This window comes from Lactuca sativa, chromosome 9 (assembly GCF_002870075.4).
Source record: "Lactuca sativa cultivar Salinas chromosome 9, Lsat_Salinas_v11, whole genome shotgun sequence".
Lineage (NCBI taxonomy): Eukaryota > Viridiplantae > Streptophyta > Magnoliopsida > Asterales > Asteraceae > Lactuca > Lactuca sativa.
This window is the reverse complement of record NC_056631.2, coordinates 20986360-21001932: the sequence shown is the minus strand read 5'-3', so window position 1 is coordinate 21001932 and position 15573 is coordinate 20986360. Positions and strand designations below refer to the sequence as shown.

Sequence of the window (15573 nt, the reverse complement as noted above, 5' to 3'; positions counted from 1 at the left end):
CTTCGTGGAGGCCAAGTCAGGGTATTCTAAAAGGATCAGGAGACGGCTTGCTTGGAGAGCAAGCTGTCGCCCTAGGGTTTCTGGGGCCGGCCTATGGGGGCCCGTTTGATGCCTTATAGGGTTACAATACCTATAAATACAGCTCCCTAGGAGCCGCATTGAAACACACGAAAATCTGAAAGCTCTCTCCCTCTCTCTACGTTTTTTCTAGTTTCCGAGTAGTCGCTTTGTGTTTGTCGATTTCCAGTGCTGTTGGAATATCGATCAAGCTGCATTAAATCCTGGGGTTTTACTCTGTTGCTTACAGCCAGTAGAAGCGAAGTAAAAACCTTTAAGGACATGAATCTGATCCGTGCAGTTGCTTCAAGATCAAGTCAGCAATCAACAGGTCGGTTTTATTTTTCTGTCTTGTGTTTAATTCGTCAAATAACAAGACAATCTTCTTCTACCTTTCTTATAACCAGATCTAATCGAGAATGATAAATCTGGTTTCTGGACGAAACTTGGTAAATATAATAATAATAATTGAATTTATTATTCGCAACTAATCGACGTATAATTCACAATATTATTTGTCGGTTTCCTTACGCGTCTTTTAGTTTGATTTACAACATACTACATAATACATACGGATGGATTCAAATAATCGGGGTTTTAAGGAATCAAAGTTTTTTTATTTTATTTTATTAGTACGATTAACATAAATAGATCAGTTATTTATTTGTTTATTTATTTATTTATTTATTGATATATGGGTTACTTGATTTACTTCAATAAAATTCGCATTATAGGCTGGACATTTACCCTTAATAATATTGTAAAGGCTAATTATCTGATTCTATTCTGTTAATCCATACAATAATCACTATAGAAAAGGGAGTCAAGTGCGCCATAAATATCAAAACACCCTGTGGATAAAAACGTAAACTTAAATTGTTTTATATTTAAAACTGCGAGAAAATTTTACTAAAACAGGAAAAGCCAGCGAGGAGCTGGAAAGAGTACAAACACAGAAAAAGAAAGAACAACAGACAGGACAACCACACTACACTTCTTCAAGAGTGGGCTATTTGGGAGTAACACCACCCATTAAATTAGTTGAAAACTACAATTATAATAATAAGTAAAGACTCAAAATATGTATACTAACTCCAGAACCATTTGATCAAAAAATTCCAAATCGAAATCAACATTTGCACCCTCTTTCAACACCCCATTTGACTTCTTCTTTGATCCATCATGTTCTAATAATTTCCTCCTAGAATCCGATCTTGAATCTCCTTTACCTGAAATTGTTCATATAAATCATCATCAACAAACGTTTTATTCGAATTCATGATCTGGGAATTCAACAAAATCAAGAACAGAAACCGTGATTTAATTTCCAGAGTCAAATTCTGTGAATTGGGAGAAATTCATGATCACTCCTCACCTTTACATCCTGCTTCGAGACCAAGGATGAAGAATTTCCTTTTTTCAAGCTCTAAAACCATTGGTGTTTTACTGATGGATTGGCTTCTGGAGTTGGAATTTCTGTGATCTTGTTGACGATGAACTGAAGTAATCCTTTGTGGGATTGACTCCAGTCCCATTAGCTTCGCCACGATTCCTGGATTATATGAAGTGCAACGAAGCTCTGTTGATTCCTTGATGCGGTGGTGCTGTGTGGCAGCAAGACCACGGAAGCAGGACAGGCGGCGTAGAACTCCGGGAAGACAGCAGCCGGTGGCATGTTTGAAATTGGATAATTGGGCTTCAGATCGAAAGAATTTCATGGTGGTTTGATGATTACAATTGAATTCAGAGTAGTAATGATTTGAAAACTGAAAGGAAAAGAGATGTAAAGAAGAATACCAGAAAAGGGAACAGAGAAAAGAAGTGTGGCGGGATATTCATTTGAATGTTGAGGGAAAGTACTTTAGTTTATGTTTTTACGATCCTCTATATTGTATATTGAAAAAAATATTTATTCAATTATGGTGTTATATTATATCGCGTTAATTTGTTTAACTTTAAAAAATGTAATTTTTTTGAAAACGACATGTAAGACTATAAGGATTTATGTAATTATGTTATGAGACTATGGGTATGTGTATAATAAAATAATAGCTTCGGTTACCTAATATAGAAATTGATTTTTGTAATTAATCAAGCATTTTACCAATATAAAAATTGATCTTTGTTATGTCGAGGCTTTTATCTTATGAGTTTATAAGACATGACGCTAAATATTGATTTTAAAAGTATGTTCCCAATTTTCTTTTACTGAAAAAGTGCCTTTTCTTTTTTGTGCAACAATAACATAAAATATCAATATCAATACATGTACGTAATATTTTGATTCCACTCACGTTAACCGAGTCTCTTAAACATGATTATGAGACTTTTACGTACTTAACAAAGTATTTGCATATTAATCATTTGAAAATTATTAACAATAGTTGAGATTTTTTTTTTCTTATAACTAATAGTGTAATTGGATATTTATACTAGCTAAAGGGGTAACATCATTCATGGGAGTCTGCCATATCAAAAGAGCAATGAATGTGATGTACATACATGAAATGGGACCTCATTTACATTTACTCATGTAGTCGGTCATAATTCTCTTTTTCTCACTTATAGTAACAAAATAATTGCAAAAAGTATGAAACTTTGATCTCCCAATTATAAGTTATAAGGACCAAAATTATAATTAATGCAAATTAAAAACTACAAGAACCAAAACTGTAATCAAATAGGGAACATTATATGTTTTTTTAGACTTATAGAAAACTGAGAAGAAAATTCAAATGAAACTACAAATTTTGGAAGTTGGGACAACTATAGGGTGGGGAGATGCTTATCATGTCGACATGATATGGTTAAAAATAAATGCCCTTCTGAGACATAAACATATATGCTAAAACAACATGGCAATTTATAGATCATCTTTTCTTAAACCCATATTTTTTTCGTTCATAAAACAGATCTGTTTTTGCACTACCTAAATTCACAATTTTTGGGCACCCATCTCGATCTTTCTCCTGTTGTGTGCACTCTTTGCAATAGTATGCATCAGAAATGCCTACACCTCCACATATAACACATCGACCCTGAAAGGAACCATAGTTGCACTCATCACACACACACGTACAAGTGTGCAAGGACGCACATAAGAATCACATATCACACACTTTCCATCACATTTTTCACAAAGCCTTCCAATTGCAATTCCTGGCTGCTTTCGGCACATGATCAAATCAGGATGATGCTTCGCCATTCTTTCCTTTCCCTTACAACTTTTTTTTTTTTTTTTTTTTTTTTTTTTAAAAAACTTACCACAACCTGCATTCAACAATAGTATCATTTTTTATTATTATTAGGATTCAACTTAATAACTACAAACACAACAACAATAACAGAGACTAACACTAAATGGGTTGTCTTATATGTCTCTTGTTGGAAACTTCTGATTGGGTTCTATATCATGTGATATGCCTCTTATTGGTCCATTAAGAAGCTGGGTCAGACTCAATTAATAACTATCAACTAAATGATTTGCGATTTGCATTTTGATAAATACAACCTAAAGGATTTACAATCAAACATTATTTCCTCACCAAACGAATCACAGGCACATCTTCACAACTGCAAAAGAGTGGATATTTTATTCAATCACATAAAAATTCAACAAATTCCTACAGTTTCGTCAAAAACTGCTTAATCTTTCCCAACCTCAACATGAAAAAAATCATAAAATATGGAACCCTAGCAGAATATCCATCCATAAAAAATAATACACACGAAGAACTCAAAAACATTTTACGCCAACTAAAGATTCATACAACCATATTTAAGAGCACACACGCATAAATAAAAATAAAGACAGAAACCCGTAAGCTTATTAAACGAAAATCTAACCTGAAGACACCTGAGACGCCCACAAAGAAACCCACCAGAAAGATGCACAACGAGTCGATGCATCGATTAAAACTGGATTCCTCTACAACCTTATAGAAGCAAGCAAACCGACATAAGGCCCAGATTCTAACAAGCCCAAGGTATCTAAATATCAAAAACAAGATATTTCATACCCGTATTTATTTATATGTATGTATCTCTAAATATTATTAAAACAGAAACCTTATGACATCATTTTAAACGATCCATTGATCGTATTTGATTCATAGGTTCACATCGTTAGATCAGATTTGCTTACATCATCAGCATCGACCAAACACGCGTCTCTAATTTCACTTACGATCATACCTTTTGAAAACCCTAATCTCCTCAAAACACCATCAGCCATCGTCAAACCACTTCTCACGTCTCTCATTTCTCTCTTAGGCCCCGACATCCGTTTTTTGTATCAACACCCTCCGTCCTTCCCCCATTAACATTCACGTGCTTACCTAAATCTTCTTCCCTCTCAACAGGATGATTGATTCCCAGGAAAACCCTACCCGAAGACATCTATGTTGTAGACATGCTCCCTTCCCTCACCCTGTCGACGATGTGTACCCTCATCCAACTCGGTTTGTGTTCAAGTTCTATCTGTAAATAAATCTGAAGCACATCTTGTGTGTCTCTCTTCCCCCATCGATTCTTGTTGGTCAACCTCTTCTTATACTTGGATTTGCAGAACCTACAATCATTATGTATACATACTTGTATAATTTTGCGAAAGGGATACAAGATTTGGGTTAACAACTATTCTTAGCTTGGGCAGGATGGTAATATTTTTAGAAATCCCTTCACCACATGTCTCCTGTTTTCACAAATTCTTTCATTTTCCAATTTTGGATATGTTTATAGCAATTAATGTATATACAAATTTTGTAGGGTATGCACACGGACAACCCTACTCTTGTTTCTTTTGGTGATTTTTAATGCTTGTGCTGTTATCAGTAGGTTCACAAGGATTGCAGGGGAAACATTTGGGATGTTAATTTCTGTACTTTTCATTTAAGAGGCCATCAAGGTATTTAGCCATGTAGAAAAAAGGTTACGATGATGATAATTTGAGAAAATATTTCAAGTTTGTTTTGGATTAATTCTGGTTTTGTTGACTAGGGATTGGTGAATGAGTTCAAAGCTCCCAAATCTGTTGAACCAAATTCACCCAAAGATCAATTTCAGTGGCTTTACACTAATGGATTGCTTGGTATTATATTTTCATTTGGACTTCTATACACTGCATTAAGAAGTAGGAGAGCAAGATCTTGGTTGTATGGAACATGTATATCAAGTTTATTGCAACCTGGTGGCTTAGCTATATTCTATATCATCTTAACATGTAGTTATTCTTTTGAATACTTAATACAGGGTGTCTTAGAAGCTTCATAGCAGACTATGGGGTTCCATTGATGGTTGTAGTGTGGACATCACTCTCTATGTACTAAGCAAAGTTCCATCTGGTGTTCCTAGAAGTCTCTTTATCCACCTCTTATGGGATTCTGAATCTTTATACCTTTGGACTATAATCAAGTTATATTTTTGCAAATTTCTGTTTACTTTGGAGAGAAATCTTGCATCCTAATCTTTAATTTGTTATAATTGACTTGTAGGACATGGGCAAGGTTCCTCCAATTTATATCTTGGTTGCCTTCATCCCAACAGTTATGATAGTTGGGCTGTATTTCTTTGACCATAGCGTTGCATCAATGAACAAAGAGTCAGCTACTTTCTACAATTGATTCTCTTAGCAGTGTCTATATGTGTCATGCCCTTAATAACGTTGATACCCACATCGGTTTTATGGGGCTATTTTGCTTACATGGCAATTGACACTCTTCCTGGAAACCAATTTTGGAAAAGAATCTTACTTATTTTTGTTCCCCACAGTCGAATATACAAGTTAGTTAAGATTTAACATTTCATTCTTGCACTGAAAATCATCCTTATTACTTATATCAATGTTTCATCATCAAAATTTGTCAGGGTTCTTGAAAGGGTTCACGCTTCTTTTGTTTAATATGTGCCATATAGAACCATTTTCATGTTCACGATCTTCCAGATTGTCTATTTCCTTACGTGTTTTGGTGTGACATGGATACCTATCGTTGCCATTCTCTTCCCTGTTCCATTCTTCCTTCTCATCACAATACAACAACATCATTCTGCCTGTTGCTATATACAAAGTGATTAACTTTTTTTTATTAGTTGATGAAATGGGTCTTAATAAAATAGTTCAGTCTGTTTCTATGATTGGTTTCCTTCATGTATTCATATATATTTTAATTTCTCACATCATTCTGCCAATTTGCTATATACAAAGTGATTAACTTTTTTTTATGAGGTCTGCACAGAACTCGCAACAAATTCATGGACCAATTCTTGTTGTTGTTCCTTTATCAAATTTGTCAAATTTGGCTAAGAGTTCAGAAAGTGCCTTCCTGATATGAACATGATTGTATATGTTGGGACTCGTGGTAGGCGAGAGGTATGTAAAGTTTAATTTTGTGTTTGTTCAAAATTGTAATTAACGATTCCATTCCAGTGTTTCCAAATGGATGGAATTTGTTTCCGCTGGAATCTTCTGTTGTTAGTTTGATTATCTGCTTATGTTAGTTTACTGTTAGGGGTAAATGTAGGAAATAACAATGTTGTCTGTGTTGAAATATCCCCTCTACAAAAATAGTAATATTAATCCTATTCCAATTCTACCCCTACTGGATTCTCAAGTGGTTATCTTGCCACTTAATTGATTGGTTTATTTGTCGGGTATTACAAATGGATCCTTGAACGCAACTTTCATGACCTCAACAAAGGTGTGCGTGTAAATCAGGTTAGCCTAAACTAAATTTAAAAAGTAATGCAAAATATTAAATATCGACTTGAATGTTATCTATGTTTTGTTATTTCGTTAGACACACACACACACATATATATATATATATATATATATATATATATATATATATATATATATATATATATATATATATATAATTAAATATCGTGTATAATGGATTTTTTTGGGTGGCTTCACATACTTGGATGAAGACCTCAAAACTTGCGACTAAAAAATTATTGAATTTACTGTATCAGTTCCTAGAAAATTAGGATAGGGTAAAGGACACTGCAAATTGTAAAATTGTTGAGGTAAAAGTTTTTCTACTTCTTTAGCCTTGAAATTTTGTATTTTTTTTCTTTTAATCATCATTTCCATGCTTGAAATTTTCTTATATTTTTTTGAATTTGCCAACTTACCCTTTATCAGTAAGGGTTGCAGCAATGATTCCAGCATATACATGAAGCCTGAGGAATTATAATAGAAGTAAAATCACAAAATACATATATAACCTTTATCACGTGTCATGGATTTTAGTAAATATTGTACCTGGATAATTCTCACTCAGCTTTTGGAGGGCTGGAGGGCAAGTCACAGCAGATACCTAAATATTTAAAATAAATTTAAGAAATCTTGAAATTAATAAATTGATTATTGCTTTTCATTTTGGAAGGAGGAAATCATTTAATAATTGATTTTCTATAATACTAAATCTCATTTGATTGTTGGTTAATTAGTTACCTAGGTGGTATGTCTTGGTTGCTGGCAAGATGGATGTTGCATGTTCTGCAAGAGCAAGCCTAACTCTCAGATTGGGAACAACCTGCAAACACAAGGGTATTTGTGTAAATTTACACACATAATAGAAAGTGTTTATAATAAAGCATAATGTAAGGAATTGATATACTAACCGCTACAGGTTCTCTTGGATCAATAAATTCAACTGTAGCAAGCCCAAGTGGGGACTGAATCTCCCCTGAAATTGTAGGCTGCAAAAAAATAAACATAGTAGATTAATGATTAAAGCAAGAAATTGCAATGCACTTTGATATATTTGTTTATTATAACATCCAACTTTCATTTATGTCTATTACAGCACTGTATTATCAAATAAATTCTTATTAAGGCATTGTATTTTCGCTACAATTGAGTATATATTTATAGTGCAAAAATGTTGTAATAGGAAGAAGTAAAAGAAAGATGCTTTAGTAAATAAATCGATTAGAGCATATTGTTATTACTTACAAAAACAAAAAAAAGAGACCAAATGAAGTATACCAGCCAATCCCTTGATGCTTCATATATAAGAAGCCTTCCAAGCTCAGCCATGACATTCTCTGTAAATGAAGTCGTTATAAACAAAAGTATAACATGCAATTTAACAAAAACATGAGCGAATGAAATAGAATTTTAAAGTTTTTGTTACACGAATTGGGACTAAACAAACAAAGATGGTGATTGATTTGCAAATCGTGCATCCTCGAAATATAGAATACATTTGCGGATGGAGCACCATCACTCTTGGGAGAAAATGAATCTTGATTTAGTGCATCTTTATTGAAGTTATATTTTAAGCTATTATTTATGTCATGATATTCTATATGTAGTTATATTATAAAATTGATATTAATTTATGGTATATATTAAGGTAAAATTTTATTTTTCATACTCATTCAATAATTTAAAGCTTTTTATTAATTTAAAACACTGTACTTTTGGATAAAACACAAAATTAACGTAAATAAAAACACACACAATTAACATATTTTATATAAACATGTGTAATTTTTACTTAATGTGTTTTTGTTCATTTGATAAAATAAAAATGATTTTTGTAATAAATAATATATAATTTTGGTTCAAGAAGTGGTGTAATGGATTGAAGACGGTATTATAAAACACAACCACAAATATTAACTCCAAACATACTTGGGTGTTATTTATTTGTGTATTATACTTTCAGCATCCAATTTCAACTTTCAATTTTATTTTTTCTAATTCTATTGTTGTTCTTAAGATACATGGTTCAGATTTCTTACATTTAACGTTGATATTGTTAAAGTATGTTTTTATCATGTCAGTTACCACTCATTAATGACATTAAGATTGAAAACTACAAACATCAGAACTACTTATAGACTATTGGTTTTCATAAAACCAATGTAGTACCTAATTTCAACATCAGAACTACTTATAGACTATAGGTTTTCATAAAACCAATGTAGTACCTAATTTCGGATGTATTAGTTTTCTGCATTACGATAGATCTTGAGCATTAATGCTTGATAAAAGCATTAGAATTTGTAATTACAAGTAAGCATAAAAGAAGCCAATAATCGGTAGGAGGTGTCAAAAGTATGTATTGTTATATCAAATACTTCCATTTTCAAGAAAAAAATATCATGTCACTTCCTTTTTTAAGACAAAAACAACATGCTACTTTCAATTTGAAAGAAAAAATAGCATGCTACTTTAATTTTAACATAAAAGTAGAATGCAATTTCAAAATTCAATGTAAAAATAGCACACTAATTTCATTTTTATACAAAAAATAGCATTATACTTTTCATTTATTAGAAAAAAATAGCATGATTTTCATTTTAAGCCAAAAAATAGCATGCTACTTTTATTTTCTAGACAAAAATAATATTCAACTTTAGTTTTTAGGGTAAAAATAACATCCTACTTTTGACGGCAAAAATAGCATCCTGTATTTTCAGCAAAAAAAAAAAAACAACATTTTTTATTGGTTTTTATAGCATCTTATATTTGGTTTTTAAGATGTTTTAACAATGTGAATTTGTATTTCGCTATAGTGATGACATGAAACTTGCATAAAAAAGTCAGAGCCCAAGTCATGAATGGGCATTTTACTCAAATTGGTCAAAATGAGACGGTTTTGTCATCAGGTCAAAATGATGCAATAATAGCATTTTCAAAACAATTTATTATTAAAACAGACATTTTAATATCAAGTAAATTGGATTATAGCTAACGATGATAGACTTGCGGATAAAACGTCTAATGTTGTAGTAGAATAATTGTTTGTAGTTTATGATTAATAATTACAATTTTTATAGGCTCCATGTTATTTTTATAGCACAATTTTGACCTGATGCCAAAATGGCCGCATTTTTGTCAATTTGACATTTCCAAAAATATCTCATTTTGACCAAAATGTGCTCGCTTTAGTCTATTTTACTTGATATACAAATGTCTATTTAACGGAAATACGTTGCTATAAATTACTCCGAAAATGCTCTTTTTTGTACAATTTTTACGTAATGCCAAAAGTTGCTATAAATGGCTCTAAAAACTATATCATTATGTATGTGTGTTTGTGTATGGGTCTTTGTTGGTATTCATAATAATATTTTTCTTATGTTTTCTTAGGGTGTTGTTATTTCTCAATGTGTACAAAATTACATTCTCGAAAGTTTATTATAATAAACACATCACTAAATGTATATTGCTCCTAATGCATTGTCTACAAAATATAAAAATAAAATTAAACAAATTTATTTGAATTATATAACTATAATAGGATAGATTTTTCATAGTACATCGCTAAAATAAAACTAAATGAATGTTTGATGCTACAAAAGAAAGTAAAATTAGTCCATTGTTTCTACCTCCATATTTCAAGTAACTATTGCTTATTTGAGACCATGTAATGTTTCATCAATTGTATAGACAAATCATATTATACACATAACCTTGCAATACTTGCTAGGACTCGACTTCAATCATGATCAATCATATGCCGTTTCTTGCGTCATCGGTAAAAAAACATGTTGTGTATAAAGAGATTATTCAACTATTATAGATACTCAGACATTTAAATATTACCAATAATGTTAAGTTGTTTTTTGTTACTTTACCATATTATTATTATTATTATTATTATTATTATTATTATTATTATTATTATTGTGCCAACTTTTTTATTACTTTATATGTATATTTTTATATGTTCCCCGCGTTTTACGCGGGTCATAATCTAGTTATTCACTAAAATGAAATGATAGGAAGGCATATAAATCTAATAATTTTGTTTTTAATTTCTATCGTAAAATAATTATGCATTTCGCCAAAAATATCCCATGAATACATGAAGTAACATTTTTCGGTGAAAATAATATTGTTAAGACAGTTACACTTAATTTAGATTTCAGATTATGGCTAGAAAACTTTCCTATGTTGGTAGTTTTTGTCCCTGAACTTTCGTATATTAACACTTTCCATCCCTACTTCCTACAATCGTCAAATTTGGACAATAACATTTTCCATCCATTACGACGAGCCAAAGCTCGGACCTGTTCCATTTTGGTGCTGGGCTTTTTAGAAAGGCCGGTTAGGCCCAATGGCCCATAGCCCGAGACAATAAATTTGTCATCCTTTAGTTCAGGATTCCATTTTCCACATAATAAAGTACTAAAAACAATGTCTTTAAGAAACGAAGTTTTACAAAGCTACAAATACATTGCATCAAATGTTACGAGAGTCTATAAACAACGATACATTCGAGTTATTATCACACAATTAAAACCAAACCACAACCTAACAATACAGCAACATATCATAAAAGCTATGGTGCTAACTCGTAATAACTTTACTTAATTATACAACAATAACAACAATTTTTATCCCCGAATCACAACCCCAGGAGCCTGGATATCCATCGTCCTTGGCACATCATCAATCAAACTTGTCGCCAAATTCCCTGCAGCAATAGAAGCCACCTTCTGCTGCTTATACGCATCGTTATGAACCCCTAATGCAGCCCTTCCTGATGGGTCAAGATTCTTTGACCACGATGCATCCCACTCGATTGCTTTCTCAGTACTACAAGCTATACTCGCTCCACCTGGAACAGTCAACTTTGCAGAATTCTGGAAAAAGGAAACGTGTAAAGATTCAAATTAAGTACTTGAATTATTGCATGATGTACAACTCATAAGAACTAAGAACAAAGAACTTGCCTGAGGGAAAAATCGCTCGAAGATCATTCTGTAATAGTAGGCTTCTTTTGTGACTGGAGTGTTGAAAGGGAAGATATGTGCAGCGTTAAGCATCATTTTGTCTGTTACGTGGAGTTCAGCATGAGCTTTGAGTCCATCGATCCAGCTGTATCCGACTCCATCACTGAACTGTTCTTTCTGTCTGTATAAAATATGCTGTAGGTAGGAGATGATACATAACGTGTTAAAAGGAGAAACTTAATTATGGTTCGAAACTCGAAACAGAGTTTATTTTTTACAGTATTTTTATAAAAAGATTGATTTTGAAGACCTTTGGCAAATACGGGTGATCTTCATCGTCGAAAGCCCGTCTAAGAATCCATTTTTCAATCCGTTTTTCATCCATGTTGATCTGCACATAAGTTCATGAAGCTTGTTGGTATCGTAAACTTTTAATTATAGGGGAAAATAAAAGCTCTGTTCTTTACCATTTTCGCTTCAGGGTCTATGCTCATGGCAACGTTGATGAATTCTTTATCTAAAAATGGGACTCGAGCTTCCAAACCCCAAGCGGATGTTGACTTGTTTGCTCTCAAACAATCGTATTGGTGAAGTGCTTTTATCTGCGTTATGTAAATCAAGATTCCGGCGAACTTAATTAACGACCTAATTAGGAATAAAAAAAAATGAGTTTTTGGGTCAACGATGAAGATACCTTGCGACAGGTTTCACGATGTAGCTCTTCCTTGTTGGGTGCCTTGTGAAAGTACAAATACCCGCCAAAAATCTCGTCGGAGCCTTCACCGGAGATAACCATTTTCACCCCCAATGACTTGATCTTCCGTGACATCAGGAACATAGGTGTGCTAGCTCTGATTGTTGTCACATCGTATGTTTCGATATGGTAAATTACATCTTCAATTGCATCAATACCATCCTGTACAGTGAAGGTAAACTCGTGATGAACAGTTCCCAAATAATCAGCTACTTCTCTTGCTGCCTTGAGATCCGGTGAACCCTGTTTTATAGGTCAAAAAATGGAATCAGAAGAGTTCCAATCACAAGTTCATGTTTCCAAATGGAAAGAAAAGCTTTATGTTAGTATGTTACCTCTAAGCCGACACAGAAGGAATGAAGCTGAGCTCCCCACTGCTTAGCAGCTTTTGTAGTGGATAAATGACGGGCGGTGATAGCTGCGACCAACGACGAGTCTAGCCCACCGGAGAGGAGAACTCCGAAGGGTACATCGGTCATTAATCTCTTGATCACGGCCTACAGTTGACGTTTTCGTTTTCTCAACACTTGATCGTGATATAAGTATAAAATTATAGTATATGAAAAACATTAAAGAAAGAAATCTCACGTCTTCGAATGCATGCCTGAGAACGAGTGGATCATATGGCGTAGAAGGAATAGCTTCGGAGAACCATGGTGGGTTGTACCACCGCCGGAATCCGCCGGTTTTGCTAGAGTACATGTGGCCCGGCGGAAACACCTCAAAGTGCTCGCAGTCGTCGTTCAAACCTTTCAGTTCAGACGAAATCCAAACAGAACCTGAACAAGATCAAGAACAGGAGGACTACTGTTACTAATTTACTCTATTATAATCAATGAAAAAAAAACAGTATGATCGAAAGCATTTGATAATCACCATCGAGTCCCCAACCAATGTAGAGCGAGGTGATCCCGATAGCATCACGAGCAGCTATGTAAGTGTTATCGCGTGTATCAAGTAACACGAACGAAAACATCCCGTCCAACATATCGATGAAGTTTTCGCCATGTTCTTCGTACTACAAAACGTCAACAACCTCGATTACATTCAAATCCATAATCTCAACAATAAATTTTATAACACAATTCGTAATTACTTACTAAATGGGCAATAACGTCACAATCACTCCCCGTTTTGAACTTGTGACCGGTCAAGCTTTCTCGGAGCTGCTCGTGGTTGTATATCTCACCGTTAACCTGCATTTCCGATCGAAATCAGAGCTAAAATTGAAGGGTTTGATAATCTAACAAACTGATTCATGGATCATTTAAATGTCACTCTACCCACCGTTACAACGATCGTTTCGTCTTCGTTATAGAGGGGTTGATCACCGGAAGCAGGATCGATGATGGCGAGACGTTGATGCGCCAGATAACAATCACCGTGCTGATATAACCCACTCCAATCTGGGCCACGGTGCTTCAATCTGTACAAAATTCACATATGTAAATATATAAACAACGTTGAGAAGATTATTTGGTAATCGATTTGATCTCGTATGAGAATTTTGGTTTTTAAATAAATATAAAATTAAGTATGGGAAACATGAACATGCCTGCGAGAGAGCTCGAGGACACGGACCCTTTTGGCCTGAGAGTCATCGGAGCAACCCAAGACGGCTAGTATTCCACACATGGCTACCGTACAAGTAACGATGCACAAATTACAAGCTTTGACGGCGGGAGAAAATTAAGGAGGTGAAGAGCGAAGAAGAAGATGAGGAAAATGTGGAGGATGAGAGTGAATGAATTGGTAAGTTATGACGGTTTCATTCGCCGCTAATTTATAGACGGTTCCGGCGACTCCTTCATTCGTCCTTTTTCTTCAAAAATATCTTTATTTTTTTTTTTTTTTAAGCGGCGACGTTTCTCACCGTTTTGGTCGTTTTTATTGTATATTTTCGGTATGCATTGCGTTTAGAAGTACGTCACTAATTAGATAATTAGATTATTGACATATAGATGCTTATATCATTATCTCTGATGGTAAGCATATGCGATTTAAAGTTATTGTTGCTCGTCGTTTCATTGATTTTTTTTGATGTTTAATTATTTTACATCTCCAAGGATAAATTTAATTAGATCATCATTATTTATCTAAAAGATTTTATAATTTTTTTTTATTTATTTAATATTATATATTTTATATGGTCTGTATTAAATTTTATTCTAATTTGTAAATATATAAACATTTGTATCATTTCATATAAATAATAATTATGTATTAAAGAAATAAAAATTATTTAAAAGTAAAAGAAAATTAAAAAGATAAAAAAAAATATTATTAAAAAAAAATAAGTTAGATAAGCAAAATATTATATTATATTATATTAACTAATCAATATAATAAGATATTGACCAATCAATAGATACTAAATAATTAATAAAAAATAATAATGTAAAGTAATAAATATTGATTAAATTCAATAAAAAGACTTGCGTTTGATATGCTTTTAGAATAAAATATACAGCGTATATAAATATTTTTTTTTTATAAACAACAATTATGTTATTAATATGTAATAAATAATATATAAAATTGTAATTACTTTTGAATCATATTTTAACATAAACAATTTATTAGAAACACATCATTTAAGTGTTACATTCAATTGCATTTGAATAAAACTATATATGACTTTTGAATGGGTCATGCTTTTTTCATAGAGTTTTCCTTTATCCTTGAAGAAAATTTTATAATGACAACTCTATAATTAATTTAATTGAAAAAATAATAAAAAGAGAGAAAGATCTCAAGTTCCAAATGGCAAACGAAGAAAGAAGACGAACGACAAAAACAACAGTTCCTTCTTCCTCCTTCGCAGATGCTTCTTCAGTCGGTGCTGCTTCTTCGCTCTTCAACGATTGTTTCTTCATCCAACTTTCAAATGGAGTGAACTTATATACACCTATGTTGCTTCATCCTCCTGATCCAGCACCTCTTCGTGACCTAGAATAAATGTAACCATTATTAGTCATAATCTTTTTAGAATGATTGTAATAATTATTTATAGTCTTTTTCTTTACCGATGAATGTAAATAATGATTCTTAAAAAATAAAAT

The 15573-nt window shown here is 32.8% G+C and overlaps 3 protein-coding genes and 2 pseudogenes across 3 annotated transcripts; 1 reads left to right on the top strand and 4 right to left on the bottom strand.

The window, feature by feature from the left end:
- Positions 1-915: 915 nt before the first annotated feature.
- Positions 916-1914, bottom strand: LOC111917980 (uncharacterized). The gene is made up of 2 exons (XM_023913626.2): positions 1433-1914; positions 916-1286 (listed from the first exon to the last, which is right to left on the bottom strand). Exons 1-2 carry the CDS (start codon positions 1773-1775, stop codon positions 1132-1134), a joined length of 498 nt encoding a protein of 165 aa, XP_023769394.1. The 5' UTR covers positions 1776-1914; the 3' UTR covers positions 916-1131.
- Positions 1915-2777: 863 nt separating this feature from the next.
- On the bottom strand, positions 2778-4146 carry LOC111917983 (PHD finger-like domain-containing protein 5A; annotated as a pseudogene).
- Positions 4147-4638: 492 nt separating this feature from the next.
- LOC111917985 (boron transporter 4-like) lies at positions 4639-7904 on the top strand (annotated as a pseudogene).
- On the bottom strand, positions 7506-8245 carry LOC111917986 (uracil phosphoribosyltransferase). The gene is made up of 3 exons (XM_023913628.3): positions 8054-8245; positions 7687-7764; positions 7506-7598 (listed from the first exon to the last, which is right to left on the bottom strand). The coding sequence occupies exons 1-3, from the start codon at positions 8102-8104 to the stop codon at positions 7509-7511; spliced, it is 219 nt and encodes a 72-aa protein (XP_023769396.1). The 5' UTR covers positions 8105-8245; the 3' UTR covers positions 7506-7508.
- A 2962-nt stretch (positions 8246-11207) lies between these two features.
- On the bottom strand, positions 11208-14367 carry LOC111917987 (asparagine synthetase [glutamine-hydrolyzing]). The gene is made up of 11 exons (XM_023913629.1): positions 14067-14367; positions 13799-13937; positions 13612-13707; positions 13388-13529; positions 13100-13290; positions 12847-13008; positions 12452-12754; positions 12225-12359; positions 12068-12148; positions 11758-11952; positions 11208-11667 (listed from the first exon to the last, which is right to left on the bottom strand). Exons 1-11 carry the CDS (start codon positions 14144-14146, stop codon positions 11419-11421), a joined length of 1773 nt encoding a protein of 590 aa, XP_023769397.1. The 5' UTR covers positions 14147-14367; the 3' UTR covers positions 11208-11418.
- Between the last annotated feature and the right edge of the window lie 1206 nt (positions 14368-15573).

Excerpts from the sequence above, each read along its gene's own strand:
- LOC111917987 (XM_023913629.1), bottom strand. The coding sequence starts at position 14,146 with ATGTGTGGAATACTAGCCGTCTTGGGTTGCTCCGATGACTCTCAGGCC. Across the intron at positions 12,755-12,846 it reads CCTTCTGTGTCGGCTTAGAG|GGTTCACCGGATCTCAAGGC; the intron begins GTAACATACTAA and ends CCTATAAAACAG. Across the intron at positions 12,360-12,451 it reads ATCGTGAAACCTGTCGCAAG|ATAAAAGCACTTCACCAATA; the intron begins GTATCTTCATCG and ends TACATAACGCAG.
- LOC111917986 (XM_023913628.3), bottom strand. The coding sequence starts at position 8,104 with ATGGCTGAGCTTGGAAGGCTTCTTATATATGAAGCATCAAGGGATTGG. Across the intron at positions 7,765-8,053 it reads AAGCATCAAGGGATTGGCTG|CCTACAATTTCAGGGGAGAT; the intron begins GTATACTTCATT and ends ATTTTTTTGCAG. Across the intron at positions 7,599-7,686 it reads ATCCAAGAGAACCTGTAGCG|GTTGTTCCCAATCTGAGAGT; the intron begins GTTAGTATATCA and ends TTGTGTTTGCAG.
- LOC111917980 (XM_023913626.2), bottom strand. The coding sequence starts at position 1,775 with ATGAAATTCTTTCGATCTGAAGCCCAATTATCCAATTTCAAACATGCC. Across the intron at positions 1,287-1,432 it reads TCTCGAAGCAGGATGTAAAG|GTAAAGGAGATTCAAGATCG; the intron begins GTGAGGAGTGAT and ends GAACAATTTCAG.